Below are 15,618 nucleotides of genomic sequence, written 5' to 3'. Positions count from 1 at the left end.
CCTGTCTGATTTTCTGCATTTTTGCAGATTTTTCACATTGAATCTGGTCAGATCTTTTTGTGGGTTGTAGTAGTATATAGAGGGAGGAAAAAAAAAAAAAAAAAAAAACACCAAAGTTTGATTCTTTTCATTTGTTTGGTGTGCAGAATAATCAAACATGCACTCTTCAGGTGTGAAAAAGTTATTGCCCCCCCCCTAGTCAACCCAATTAAAGGGATAATTAGGGTCAGCTGTTTGAATACTTTGGTTAACAATCAGGCCTGATTTGGGCCAGCACTGACCAATATAAATTGACTAACGTTGGCCCTTACCATCAGAGTGAAGTTGTCAGCACACAAGTTCTAGAGGCACATTATGCCACTATCAAAAGACATTCCTGAAGACCTCCGGAAAAAAGTTGTTGATATCTATCAGTCTGGAAAGGGTTACAAAGCCATTTCTAAGGCTCAGAGTCTCCACCAAATCATGGTCAGAGCCATATTGTCCAAATGGAGAAAGTTTGGGACAGTAGTGAATCTTCCCAGGAGTGGCCGTCCTGCCAAAATCTCTCCAAGAGCAAGGTGTAAAATCGTCCAGGAAGTCATAAAGAACCCTAAAACAACATCCAGGGATCTTCAGGCCTCGGCTAAGGTCAGTGTTCATGACTCCCCCATCAGAAAGACACTGGGCAAAAATGGGATTCATGGAAGAGTAGCAAGGTGTAAACCGCTCACTAAGAAAAACCTGAATGCTCGTCTCAAGTTTGTCAAAAAGCACCTGGATGATCCTCAAGAGTTCTGGAACAAGGTTCTATGGTCATTCCACAGTAAGAACCTCACACCAACGGTCAAGCATGGTGGTGGTAGTGTCATGATTTGGGGATGCTTTGCTGCATCAGGACCTGGAGGACTTGCCATCATTGAAGGAAACATGAATTCTGCTCTGTATCAGAGAATTCTACAGGAGAATGTCAGGCTCTTCGTCCATGAGCTGAAGCTGAAGCACAGCTGGGTCGTGCAGCAAGACAATGATCGGAAACACACAAGCAAGTCTACATCAGAATGGTTGAAGAACAAGAAATGTAAAGTTTTGGAATGGCCTAGTCAAAGTCCAGACCTAAACCCCATTGAGATGTTGTGGCAGGACCTGAAACGAGCAGTTTATGCTCAAAAACCCACAAATGTCACTGAGTTGAAGCAGTTCTGCATGAAGGAGTGGGCCAAAATTCCTCCATGGCGCTGTGAGACTGATCAATAACTACAGGAAGCGTTTGGTTGCATTTATTGCTACTAATTGAGGCGTAACCAGTTATTGAGTCTAAGGGGGCGATTACTTTTTCACACGGGGGCACTGGCTGTTGCATAACTTTCTTTAATAAATAAATGAAATAAGTGTCAACATTTTGTGTTATTTGTTCACTCAGGGTCCCTTTTATCTAATATTAGATTTTGGTTGAAGATCTGATAACATTCAGTGTCAAATATGCAAAAATCAAACAGGGGGCAAATATTTTTTCACAGTACTGTGTGTGTGTGTGTGTGTATATATATATATATATATATATATATATATATATATATATATATATATATATATATATATATATATTACACTCACACACTATTAAACTAAAATCTAAATGGGGCACTTGGCTCTTCCCTTTCTACTTAATTCATAGCCCTCCACTGTAGTTCACTGAATCATTTTTTACAAGTTTATCAATTTGAATAAAAAAAAAAAATGGGAGATAAAAAAACAAAATGTAGTTTCTATTACATTTCTATGACAGGAACTGTAGTGGGATTATTTCAAACTGTATAGAGTACTAAAGGTATTACCATTCATATGGAGGCAGGATGAGTCCTATAATCCAGGAGCTGAATCTGTGCTGTTGTTTAGTCTTTGCATTACAAATTCGAATGCCAGAATGCAGACCGTTATTTTCTTAATCCCCGTGAGGCCATCTTTGGAGAAGACCATTTTTCCAAGGTTAAAAACTGTACCAATATAAAATTTCAGAAATACTTTTAGGATTTAAGAAGAAAAAAAAAATTGCAGGAAAAAAAAGTGGAAGAAAATATATTACTGCCTAACAGGTATATTGCCTTCACCATTTGTCGTGTTGTATACAAAAAGGGCTCAGGCAATAAAATGAAGGCTGGTGAATTGTAATAAATTAGTGTCCAGATAAAAGAGCAAGTCGTCACGTTTCTTCTTACCAAGTGGTCCCGTCACCTACCCAAAACAGACTACTGACACAAGAGACATACAGTATGGCGATTGAAAACACCTTTTCTACAATACACCTGTTTTTAGCAAACAAATCATTTTGCTTTTGCCTAATGTGTTATGTCTTTAAAAAATTAGAGAATAATGGTTTTGTGTTATACAAAAATAATAAAGTGGACACTGCAGCAGCATAAACATGTAGCCACTAAGGGAAGGCCAAATGGTTTTAAATTATGCCAATACATTTTACCACAACCAATTAGTTGTTGCAAACATGTACAAGTGTTGTCTCTCAAAATAAAAAATAAAATAAACAATACAAATGTATTTTATTGTAATGGCAGCACACTTTTCATAACCATGAATGTTTGTAAACCCTATTTCACTTTATTATAGTTCCCAAAGTGCAAGTTGCAAATAAGTTCCATAAGCTTTATTTGAGTTATATTTTTTCAGTAGTGCTTTTCCTGCAGGTAATCTTTCATTTTGTTTGGCAAAGGCAGTTTCTGAATTAGGTCTATTCGAGTGTACTGGCGAATAACAAATCGGCACAAGTACTGGAGTGAACGCACTTGCATAAACCGTGAAACAGGGTTCGTTAGCCTAACAGGATAAGTCGCAGACCCTGGCAAGCGGGATCTGGAGTAGCAGAACGCTCCATTTTCTGAGTCCTTTATAGAATGTTCAATGAGGTCCACTATGGATGTGTGCCCTTCCACATCAGGCTGTTCATAGAAACTGAAACTGCCATTGGAGTGCTCAATCCTAGTATGGAGAGTCTTGTCCTGTGAACGGAAGCTCAGGCTTAAGAGATAACGGTCATCTGAACTGTCACGAACCAAGAATGAGCCATCTGGCAGATTGGCAAGTTTTTCCTCTGCTTCCCAGCGAGTTATGGGACCCCAGTACCAACCCTGCTTGGCAAGCTTCTTTAGTTCTTCTGTGAGGCTTGTTACCACCATAGGCCCGCTGTTCTGTACCGAGTCATAGACCCTTGCTACACCAGGGGCAGAATTAGGGTCGAAGTTCAAATGGAGGCGCACCCTTTCTGCAACATGGGCATTAGCACCGCCGAAAACTGGGAAGTTCCTTTGGATCTGAATGCTGGGAACAGGAGGTAGTAAAGGGGAGAGAGGGGGTGCTTCTACTCTGGAATTTTGAAGGACCATTCCTGTGGTACCTACCAAGAGCCCATTGATGGGAGGTTCCATAAACACGTCTGGTGCCACCACCAGATCTTGGGCCACCTGACCCTCGTCCACAAGGTTGGAACTGCCCCCTACCTGTGAAACCATGGACAGCACCTCCATTGGTGAAGAGCTATCCAGACAATATGGACGGGGTCCTTCCACTGAATACATTCCCTCATCTAAAGGCATGGTGTACTGAATATAGTCCTGAGGTGTAAGTCCAATAACTACAGGCACATGCTCATCAATGCTTAAATGCAAGTCACCATTTTGAGAGTCAGGATTCTTCAGAGGGTTACTCTCCTCTTCGAACAAACCATCCATCTGGAGGGCATGGAACTCTTTACGGACACCATTGCGTGCAGGGCTAGGGCTGGGTGAGTGAACCAGGGCTTTTACCTTCACTTCCATCTTAATGCAGGTCTCCTCTGAGTTGGTTGGCCTAATGGGCCAGGGAGTGGGGCTGTAGTGATGGCTACGTAACGAAGTAGACCTTAAGGGCCTCTGAGCCTTTACATCATTAAAGCTATTAGGTGCAGAGGAAGAGGAGAAGGTATCATCATCATCTACAGAACTTACTGATGGCGAACTTCCTTTGCCTTTGGGTTTCTGTTTGGCAGACAGCCTCCTTTTCAGGGTGCCCATGAGGCTCTCACTCTTGGATCGGTTTTTGTGTCCTTTTTCATCCTCGTTCATCTCACAGCTAGCCAGATCTTTGCCGTAGCAGCCTCCAAAGAGAGACTCGTCTTTCCCAAAATCACCCGTCAAGGTTGGCTGCTGCACAACCACAAACTCTCCCTCCTCTTTGCCCTTATTCAGGTTAAAAGACTTACGAAATGTCTTAAGGCTAATTTTCTTCATTCTGAAAATCCCTCCCAAATTAGGGATTAGGGTTCTTCTTCACCTATGCTGCTCAAGGTGTTGTCCACGGCGGCTGATCATGGACTCTTCCAAAGCACTTCATGTAAGCAATGATGCAGCCATCCCCTACAACAAAACAGATGACAGCAAATCATTAGTATGCCAGTATATTTTTTAAACAAACACACATCCAAGTGTGCTAGAGGCAGAACATTGTCAGCTGTAGAGATGCCAACTTCTGAAAGGAGAAAATAGTAGTATATTTATAATTTTAGTGTCTCATAAGTGAAATGAAACCTGGAATTAAATATTCAACCTCAAAACTTTATAAAAAAACAACATCAAAACACAAAATGCTGTGTAGTATCCAATAATTAATTATTTAAAGTGAGTTAAACCTCAAAACCAATTTGCATAAACATACAGTACTGGGGAGTGTCATATTTTGCTTATTGCTGGTGTTTCTAGGTACCTATGTGAGTGATACAGTCATGACGCCCACCATGTTTCACAGAGAAGTCTGTCCAGCACTATTCACAGTAGACGTGAGATTGAGACACTCCACTTCTTTTAATGAATAACCATTCTGTGGTAAATTCCTCTCAATCTTTTAGATGGAGGAGTGACATTTTTTGTTTGATTTGTGATTCATATTTTAATAACTGATAAGGCTGGGATTTTGTCATGGAAATTTGTATTAAAAATCATGAGATGTCATAGTAGATTTGTTCAAAATCATGGAGGAAGAGGGAAATAGTGTAAAGTCACAGGGATGAATAACTTTTTTTATTACAATATACAGTACCTACAGAAACATACAATGAGTGTCTACAGAAGTAATAAAAAAAAGGAACATGAACCTAAATATTTATTTATTATGGTTTTCACAACATCAGGTTCAAGTTTTAATTATGTAAAAATCTGTAAACTTCACAGCATATACAACTATAAACAAAAATGTTAATTTTATCTAACATTTGGTAGGGTTTCTACAGGACAGCAAACAAAAGCTGTAGGTTTTACATACCTTTAAAAAATAGTATTTGAAGTTCTCACACCACATTGTTGGATTGTTTTTGTAATGCCAGCAATAAGCTAAACAGGTCTTTTCAAAACACCTTTATTTGTACACTGAACTACTGTGTTAGTGGAAGACTAAATATGATTCTCACAACTGTGCTGGACATTTGGTTTTCTGATCTGTTGTAATATAATTCTTAGGCTTTCCTGTTTATGTTAATGCTGGCAATGAGTCAAGTGATGTCTATAAACATTATGACAGGTTTGAAGTGTCTTCAGGTGCTTTACTTACTATTACAGCAACAACAATCTGACTGAAAAAAAATAATTGTGATAATGTTTATTAAGTTTACTTACTTTAACTACCAACATTATATTTATGTTCAAATGCCATATGTAATTATTAATACATTGATAAAAAGTGGGAACAAATGGCATTGGCCAGTTTTGAAAAACTGAATTTGGTATTTCCAACAATGGAACAATTAGTAGCCCTAAAGAGGGTTACAATTGAAGGCAGTGCACATGCCACTGTTTTATGCAGTAGAATAAAGCAATTTTATGCAGGCCACCAGTTAAGCATGCAGTCTATCTATGATAACAACCGACAAAGCTGCATAGGATCAGAGGATGATTCAAACTCAGAGGATTAGCCACAATAAATGTCTTGTTTAAATTAAATTGTAAAATTGTTGAGATACTTGTGTTGGAATATTGTTTCAAAAATTGTATAAAATGCAACAAAAAACACATTAAAAGGGTTAATGCGTGGCCAAAGGTTTCTCACTGATAGTTTACCCTTTCTAGGTCAAAACGGCAAGTTTCTCAGTATCTAAAATGCTTAGAGGGAAAGCTGTCCTAATAAAAGCTGAATCTCAAAACAATAATCACATGAGAATTTACTTCGAATTTAAGACATGCTTTTTTTAACCATTTTTTACTTCTCAAATAGCCTGCATCTTAATTTGAGTACAGTATAGTGATGTGTGTATAAAAAAAAAAAAAAAAAAAAAAAAAAAATCGACAAGAGACATGACTACCCGAGTACACAAACTGCAAAGTGACTGACTGCCAAGAAAAGACAACAAAGGCGTCTGCCCGAATACACAAGCAGCAAAGTGACATTGCTGACAAAACAAACAAAGCTACTGAAGGAATTAATTGGCAACTACTAAATGAAAAATAAATACAAAAAATAATAATTTATCTAACTTTTTACGTATCTGCCCTTACTCTGGTCCCACTACAGTGTGATGTGCGAGAGACTGCTGTAATTGTACATTAAACCTGAATACTAATGGAACAAAGGGCAAGGTCTTGCTTTAAATGACTCAAATGAGAATTTTACCTGCAATACAATATCATCAATAACAGCAAGTTGGTTTTTTGAAAGCAACTGGATAACTTTCACGTAGAGTATGATTAGTATGAGTATGTCAGAAAGACTAAGAAAATACATTTCGGCCTACAGTACTTTAACACAACTACCGTTAAATCTACTGGTACATTAAGGTTAACTCTTACCGTTGCCCTATTCAGATCAACCCTATATAGACTATATATATATATATATATATATATATATATATATATATATATATATATATATATATATATATAACAAATCACATATGAGAAATCAACCTATTGCCATTTAAGATTTGTCAAAGCTCCAGTTCATCTTATCTTGTGTACAGATGCATAGAATATAAGACAGTTCCAGAGTGTTTTTCTGATTCATAATACGTTTATACGTAAAGTTTTTGCAAAGTTTAAATAGCCAGAACCCACAAGGATTGCCTGAAGTGACTTGTGTAGCAACAACAGGAGGCACCCCTACATACAACATATTACAGCATACGTTTCTGACAGCATTATATTATTGGTAAATATCAGACTGTCTGTATATTTGTCCATCTATATAGGGCACTTGCATTTTTGTATGTGTCTTGAAAACTGCTGATTAAATCATGTTTAACTGTGTTAACATTATGGTAGTATCAGATTGTGTTGTAATTGTCACACATCCGTACATGCATCTTGAGAACATATTTGTTCCACGCTGTAAATCTGACATTTTAATATACATTACCATTACAGTAACATCTCATTTGCTTACCAATTAATATTGCTCTTAAATACCTGTTAACCCATTTTCATTACACGGTTCATTGTCATCTCTTCTACTATTCTGTACATACTGTCGATATAAATCATGGTTATCAACAAATCTCACTTTGAATTTCATCCAAGTCGCTTACATACTTATTTTGGTTTAACTTGCATCAATCACGTGGGGTATTCTAGAATCATACAATACATACTGACAGTCGCTTTTGTTTACGTCCCATTGGTACTTTTAGTTGCAAGGCAAGGCAAGGCAAGGCAAGGCAAGGCAAAGCATGACCCCCCCCCCCCCTCAAAAAAAAAAAAACTACATCAGATTGGTGTGGTACAAATAAGGCACAGGAAACAACTGTTATGTTGCTGCCATTTTAACAGGTGATCGTCAGTACAAATAACCTCCTTAAAACGTGTATATATTAAAGGGGCACTATTCCTAACCAAACTCAGTTATTCTTGTTTATAATTCATTCATACCCACAAATATTTGTTTTTGGTACTTCAGGTCAATCAAGTGGTATATTATTGCTCGCAACTGCCTGAAATTGCCATTAGTTTAACCCACATCATTTTTGTAAAGTATATTTACATTTTTCATCAGATCAGCGAAATTACAACCCATCCAGTCTCGATGCTGGGCCCACCAAGACTGAAGGCAGCCTGGGCTCGAGTCAGGATATTGTAAGGTATCGACTCTCCCCAGCAAAATGAATGGACAGTCACCGGTGTTCCCATCAAAATAAAATCAAGGCGACTATTTTGTATTGTAAAAGAAAGGTACGTTGTATACCAACGTAATCGCCAACAAATATAACAGGAGATACAAGCTTACAACCACAGGCCTCAACAAATACATGTCTGTTCATTTAAGTATTTATCATATTAAAACCAACATAAAATATTGAAATTAATCAAATAGAAAGTGCCAGAACCATTTGATTCACACTTTTAGTACATTGTAGACAGTTAATTGTTATTTTTTGTTTGTTTTGCCTTTTACATTCTGCCTTTACGTTAGGATAACATAACACTCACACCGAACCACAACAACCCTAACCATTACCATAAGCTTCAAAATTTTTGATTTGCATTTTTGAGGCTTACCAGGTGGTGTTTTTTTTTTTTTTTTTGAACCCACTCGACCCAAGAGGCAATGTTCGTCAAAACCTCCAGCAGAATGAAGACAAACCACAGAGCTTAGTCACCTTCATCTTCTCCCAAATGAGTCTCTTACACACCGCTGGATATTGTAAGGAAAAATTTACACTCAAGTCCTCGATTTCTTTAATACAGTCATGTATTCAGGACATTTAAATGGCTGTTCGTTTGTGTTTTTTAATTATATCGGAATATCACGGGCTCCCGCTTTTATGATACTGTGTTCTCTAAGGTTTTGTTTAAACTTTTTACATTTTTTTTTTTCTCGCTGTCTCTCTTCCTCTCTCTCGCCCCTTTGTTGCCTGTTGCATTATGGGAGAGACGGGCTGTGGGGTGGAACAAATGTTTACTCACTCTCCTGGTAAACTGTTGGAAACGATTGCAGATTATCCAATATTGTGTCCAGAAACAGAAAGATAGTATCCTGCACCTCGTAATGTATGGATCTAGGAATTAAAACCAGCAAAATAAAAAAAAAAAATAGTAAAATGACACACACCTAAATATTGAAACACTGGACTATGTGTTGACGATGAGTTTCTATTCAGTTTTTATTATGAAAACATATTTTAATCTTCATTTTCATATATATTATATATATATATATATATATATATATATATATATATATATATATATATATATATATATCCTAGTTTTTTCCAACTAAATGTCACTATTTTTGGTAACATTGCTAATATTATTTTAATAAACAAAAAATCTCTTAAAGAATAGATTTGTTTATTAAAACTTTTTTAAAAATGCGCTTGCCCACAAAGAATGCGGGTATGGGCCCGAATTGGAGGCCAACTCAAGTTTTACAAAAACATGGAAACGCAGGACGAGGGGGGCAATTAGAGAGTGCACTCAAGTTGGCTTGACTATGGAAACGAGGTTTAAGTGTAACCAAGTGTGTGTAGTGTGTTGCTTTGAAAAAGTGATTCCAATTGTGAAAGATTCTCAGGGAATGGCCACAGCTGATCTGTTTTTTCTCAAGTTGTGATTGACAGTTTTGTGCCATGCAGTGGTCCTGCTGAACCCTGTGTGTGAGACCAAGTTAAGGCAAGTGAGTGCAGAACTAAAAATCTTCTATGGAAATGTGTCCTTATCTATTGTATACGATTCTCAAATTAAGACTTAATGTGTTGGCTGGGATACATATAGTTTGGTGAGCTATGTGGGGCTGGCATCTATGGCCTGCATCACAAAGCCCAGGAAAAGGGCAAAGAAAAGAACGTAGTCAGTAATATCGATCCCCTGTGTTAGTGACATGATGATATTGATCACCACTATGACCTGTATCCACAGCACGCACAGAAAAACTGTAAATTTGACACACAGACCGGAGGACAGAAGCTTCCATATAACCCCAGATTATCATACACTCAATAAGACTGTAGTGCTAAAGAATGTTCTAAGAAGCAACCCATTCTTAAAAGATACAGTATTATTCTAGTTAAAATATCTTAATTTGAATATGTGGAATAGAATGGGTGAATCTGCTATGCAAAGCAATCTTATTTTCATCCCTGTGTTTACTTTGAAAAGGAAAAAAAAAAAATACTGTGTATACAATTGAGAAAAGAACACAGAACTGGAGAGAGTACTTAATAGAACTTGGTTTGGTTCTAGTTTTGTAAATATAGACCTGAGGATACACTTAAAAAAAAAAAAAGATATACTCGGTTTAATTATGTAAATAAATAGTAATACATAGTGTGCATCTCATTCTACACAATACTTCTTTAGGTTTGTTATTAGACCATACTGTTCGGTCTGAGTAATGTATGTACTCATTGTACACAAATAATTACACAGATCTCCCTCGCCTACATCCCCTTTAATCTTTCAGTTTAAAAATAACAAAATATAGACATGTGCAGCATTTGAAAATGCTTGCAATTAGATTACTCCGAAAGGGTAATATTTTTATGATCAAATGCTGTGGTCCACAGAAAATTGATATTGGATATCCTTTCAAGATAATTTATGTTATAGGTAGTTCATTTTTTTTTTTTTTATTTATTATCTTGCCTCATATTCCTGATTATAAATGTATGACCTCACCAACAGACTGAAATTACCTAGAGTAATGTTTTTGTAATTGCACGTTTTGTGTTGTATGACCTTATATTGACTCTTAGGATATCCAGTAGTCCTGTGTAAGGGATAATTATTTTGCACAGTATACTCAGTGACTTCTCTGCGAATCCAGCTTATAGTAATTAGACTGAGCCCTCTACATCTAGGTTGATTATAGTTTAAAAAATAAGGAAGGATGTAAAATAGAAACATAATTTCTGTGTAATGAATGAAACTGTAAACAACAGAATAAAATGCTGATTGACAGGATTAAGATTCGTGATCCAGAGAACGTTTCATACTATTATCACTAACAGAACCAGATATAATTATAATAAAACAGTGATATACTGGCACTGAAATTGAAGCAAATAAAATGATAGCATTTAGACTGATCTGCCTCAAAGGTAAACATGTTTTAACAGACATGCCTGGAAGGCTGAAAAAGCTTTATACTGATAGGTACTGAGACATACAGTAAGAAACTATGTGTGGGTTTAGAGCAATAGGGTGAGAAAGTATCATGTAGATTAACACACTGTATGACATGGACACAATTGTGTGCTCAATAATTATTCTATGGGCCCTGTTCATTTTATTTATTTATTTTATTGGGGTGGGGGTACTAATTCATGCCATACCAAAGCACACGTAGATCCATTTTTATTTTGCTTTACCATCAACAATGTTATAAAAACTATTCCATATTTGCTCTTTATGAATATACAAAACAGTAACACAACTGTACAATGTCTAGTATGTCAGTGTAGAGCAGGGAAGGGCCAGTGTTCTAGAGTAGAACAAGTTAATATCATGATATTGGACCTAATAGTACATCAGAACAGTGACGATAAGTCACTCTAATGAGTGTGACCCAGCTGGAGACATTTGAAGTCCTAAAGAAAATGAATACATTATCAGTCCTGACAAAAAAAAGAAAGATATTTTCTTACACGTTATCAAATATTAGCGCGTTGTCATTGGAGTGGTTATATTTCGACCTAGATTCAATCAGACAGATTCAGATGCTACTCCCGCCTGCTTTGGCGCTTCCCTTTGTCACACAAGCTGCTATTTATATTGCATCGTGGGTATTGTAGTTTCTATTTCGATAAAAGCCACCTTCAATGGGACTTGAGGCCTTCTGGGAGATGATGTTCGTTTAATTTCAAAACTACAGACCTCAATTTCTTTGATAATGGGAAAAAAATAATAATAAATTATTCATACATTATGAACACAATTCTGCCTAACATTCTGATAGTGCTTCATTTCTCGTACAAATATATGATAAATTAATTTCCTGTTTACCCGGAAACGAATCATTTCCGAAGGTGAGCGCGTCAGTTGAAAACAAGCCCGGGTGGGTTTGTTGACACGATCAAGCTGCAGTTGAACTGAAAAGTTTGACAACAGATGGTTTTTGTGGTCTTACCGGGATTTTTTTTTGTTGTTATTTCATGAATCCCCAGAGTAAATAAATAAAATGGAACTTTCTACTCTGATTAAAAAATTAGGTAAGGAGACTTTCCTTTGGACGTGTGTGTGTGTGTGTGTGTGTGTGTGTGTGTGTGTGTGTATATATATATATATATATATATATATATATATATATATATATATATATATATATATATAATGTAATTGTATTAAAAGTCGAATTTTAGTCTACAGAGTGTACGTGTAAAATTCGGTTATTTCTTAGCTACGTTTTTATCAGCTTTTTCATTTTGATACTGTAAATATGAATACCGAGATATGTGTCTGTGTCTTTATTTAGACAGGAAATTAACGTTTAATATGCAGCTGTCAGTGAAGTCACAATTCCAGTCCTTCAGTTTTAGCGATACTTTTAGCATCGGATTTAGACAATCAAGTGGTGATAAATATTGGGATTTTAAAATATTTAATTTACAACATAAACGGTTCATAATAATAATGATGTACGTAGCCCCATTAAAGGAATAGTATTGTTATTATTAATACGAAAGAATAACCTGAAACCACCGTAGTATTTATGAAAATGTTGAACAACTCTTTTTTGCCTGGCACAAATGTGTTGTTTTCTTCACACTCTGTTATGGCCAGATTATACACATGCCTTTCACACCAGGGCAGGTGTATAATCTTTGTGATAAAACTAAAGACGTTTAAATAATTAGTAAATTGTGTAGGGTGTAAAATAATAACTATAAAACAATAAAAAACAGTACTACATGTACAGCTCTTGCCAGATTAAAGCTACATTAAATGTAAAAAAAAAAAAAAAAAATTTAAATATGCTAGCAGCTATGTATGTAACAAACCTATTTTTAATACTATTGGGAACAAAATCTGACTGATCTAAACAGAGACTGGCACCTAAATAACTGTAAACTCCTTTACCCCATTAGGTCTTGAAATGTTTTTGTATTTTGATGTTGGCACTTAATACAAATGGAACTATATGCAATCTCTTTTTCGTTTTGTGGCAGGTCACCAGCTGGTGGAAATTAGAGAGCGAGCTCTTAGGAATATAATGTGTAAGCTGGACCATGGCTTGATTTCAGTACCTGACCTTGTACAAGAAAAAAAGCTGTTTGTTTGTCTGCTTGAGTGGTTTAATTTTCCAGAAGTACCAATGCAAGGAGAAGTACTGGAGTTACTTTGTCGTTTAGTGAAAGTAAGTCTGCCTTTTAGAGAAAATGGGAAAAAAAAAGTTTTTTCTGTACTATTTATTCCTTAGTACTGTAAAATGTTTTTAATAAAATCCAGCTGTGACTTTTATAGGTTGATCAAATCAACTCCATAGCCTGGTAAAGAGAGGGGGACATTTAAACATTACTGACAGTTTAAAAAAATAAAAATAAACAAACATCAGGTAAAAACTTGAACCCTGATTTAATATTCTAAAGACTGACAATTTATTGGTCTAATGCAGCAAACCTACTGGTTTATTTTAGATTTTTTTTTTTTAAGAGTTTATCAACATCACATCTAATTTACATGTTGACTAATAAATTAATCTGAAATGTTATTTCATTGTAACATACAAGCACCTCCAAAATTATTGGCACCCTTGATAAAGATGAGCAAAAAAAAGGATGTATAAAATAAACAACACAGGTAATGAGCTATATTATTAACTATAAAATATGGGAAACTATATTATTTTATACTAATACAATTGCTCAGAGAAAACGTTTGTTTTTAACAAGTAATAATTTCTTTTCTCAAAAAGATAGGTGTCAAAATTATTGGCACCCTAAAGATTCTTATAAATAAAATCAAACAAAATTAAATCTGCGTTAACATTCTACTTTTTAAAGTACATCTCAGCCTTAAGTAACTGTATGGTGGCCTTCCATGGCTTCCTGATTCACTGGGGTATAAAAATGAGGTAACACACATGTAAAATCCGTTTGTCAGCCATCACCATGGGGAAAAGCAAAGAACTAATAAATGAAAAGAGACAAATGGTTGTTGACCTTCAAAAATCAGGCAATGGGTACAAATAGCTAAAAACCTAAATATACCACTTACCACTATTAGGGCAATAATTAAGAAGTTCAAAACCAGTGGAACAGTGGTAAATCTGCCTGGTAGAGGACGCAAGTGCATCTTGCCCCCACACACAGTGAGGAAGATGGTTCGGGAAGCAAAGAAGAATCCAAGGGCCACAGTTGGAGAATTACAGAACTTGGTTGCATCTTGGGGTCACCAAGACTTCAAATCTACAGTTAGAATCCACCTCCATGCCAACAGCCTATTTGGAAGGGTTGCCAGAAAAAATGCCTTATTGAGAGCAACCAACAAATGTAAGTGGCTGGAGTTTGCTAAACAGCATTGGCACTTGGATTGGAACCGGGTGCTATGGTCAGATAAGATGAAAATAGAGCTCTTTAGCTACGCACACCAGCGGTGGGTTTGGCGTCGAAAGAAGGATGTGCATGCAGAAAAGAACCTCATGCCTTCTGTAGAATATGGTGGTGGATCTTTCATGTTATGTGGCTGTTTTGCTTCCACTGGTCCTGGTCAACGGCATCATGAACTCTACCAGGTGCCAGGACATTTTAGCCAAAAACCTGGTTGCCTTTGCCAGGAGGCTGAAACTTGGCCGCAAGTGGATCTTCCAGCAAGACAATGACCTCAAGCACACATTAAAATCCACAAGTCTCCGGACTTGAATCCCATTGAAAACCTGTGGTTTGAATTGAAGAGGGCAGTCCGTAGGCGCAGACCGAAGGATATCAAGGATCTGGAACGATTGTGTATGGAGGAATGGTCTAAGCTCCCTTCCAATGTGTTCTCCAGTCTCATAAAAAATTATAGAAAAAGGCTCAGTGCCTTTATCCTTGCAAGGGGAAGTAGTGAAAACAAGGGTGCCAATAATTGTGACACTTCATTTTTTAGGAAATAAATTTATAATTTGAGAAATGTGTAATTTTGGTTGATTCCCTTGAATCATTAATAAAGTACAATGTGTTCCACATGTTGGAAAATTACAATGTAGGACATTACCTGTGTTGTTTATTTTATACAGCCTTTTTTGCTCAATTTTATCAAGGGTGCCAATAATTTTGGAGGTGCCTGCACCTTATACATTATAACTTATTCTGCTATATATTCAACATTTAAGTTGCATAGTCTCAGAAACAAACACTTATCAATATAGAGCAAACAATGTTCCTCATGGAGGACATTATGATTTGTTTGAGAAAGCAGTTCAAAATAGACCCCCTCATTGCTGCACAGTGTAGCCTGGTGCAGGAAGTCAGCTAAGTTTACTCATTGCCAGTCTGCTGCCCCTGTGCATCTTGACGTGACGTGAAAATGGCTTATGGGAAGCCAGTCTCCTATCACCTTTTAATACATATCGTTCAGGTTCTGACTAACGTGCTGAAGACTGGACAGTGATCAAGTACACTCCCAGACCCACGTTTTGGTAGTCCCAGTCAACAGCTTACTCGATTTTATACACTATCATCATACATCT

General features: G+C 36.5%; 2 protein-coding genes across 4 annotated transcripts in view; one reads left to right on the top strand and one right to left on the bottom strand.

Annotated features, from left to right (window-relative positions):
- Positions 1–1,544: 1,544 nt before the first annotated feature.
- Positions 1,545–8,871, bottom strand: LOC121312726 (suppressor of cytokine signaling 6-like). Its single transcript, XM_041244439.1, has 2 exons — positions 8,508–8,871; positions 1,545–4,385 (listed from the first exon to the last, which is right to left on the bottom strand). Exon 2 carries the CDS (start codon positions 4,257–4,259, stop codon positions 2,661–2,663), a length of 1,599 nt encoding a protein of 532 aa, XP_041100373.1. The 5' UTR covers positions 4,260–4,385; positions 8,508–8,871; the 3' UTR covers positions 1,545–2,660.
- A 3,117-nt stretch (positions 8,872–11,988) lies between these two features.
- Positions 11,989–15,618, top strand: part of rttn (rotatin) — a 51,618-nt gene continuing 47,988 nt past the window's right edge. For all 3 annotated transcript variants that reach the window (XM_041244438.1, XM_041244437.1, XM_041244436.1), the window contains exons 1-2: positions 11,989–12,160; positions 13,118–13,305. In XM_041244438.1, the coding sequence (XP_041100372.1) occupies positions 12,130–12,160; positions 13,118–13,305 (219 nt within the window). In that variant the 5' untranslated portion in view covers positions 11,989–12,129. The remainder of the gene's footprint in view (positions 12,161–13,117; positions 13,306–15,618) is intronic.

This window comes from Polyodon spathula, chromosome 3 (genome assembly GCF_017654505.1).
Source record: "Polyodon spathula isolate WHYD16114869_AA chromosome 3, ASM1765450v1, whole genome shotgun sequence".
Taxonomy (NCBI): Eukaryota; Metazoa; Chordata; class Actinopteri; order Acipenseriformes; family Polyodontidae; genus Polyodon; species Polyodon spathula.
This window is presented reverse-complemented; position numbering and strand designations above follow the sequence as displayed.

Coding starts and splice junctions, on each gene's coding strand:
- LOC121312726 (XM_041244439.1), bottom strand. CDS start 4,259: ATGAAGAAAATTAGCCTTAAGACATTTCGTAAGTCTTTTAACCTGAAT.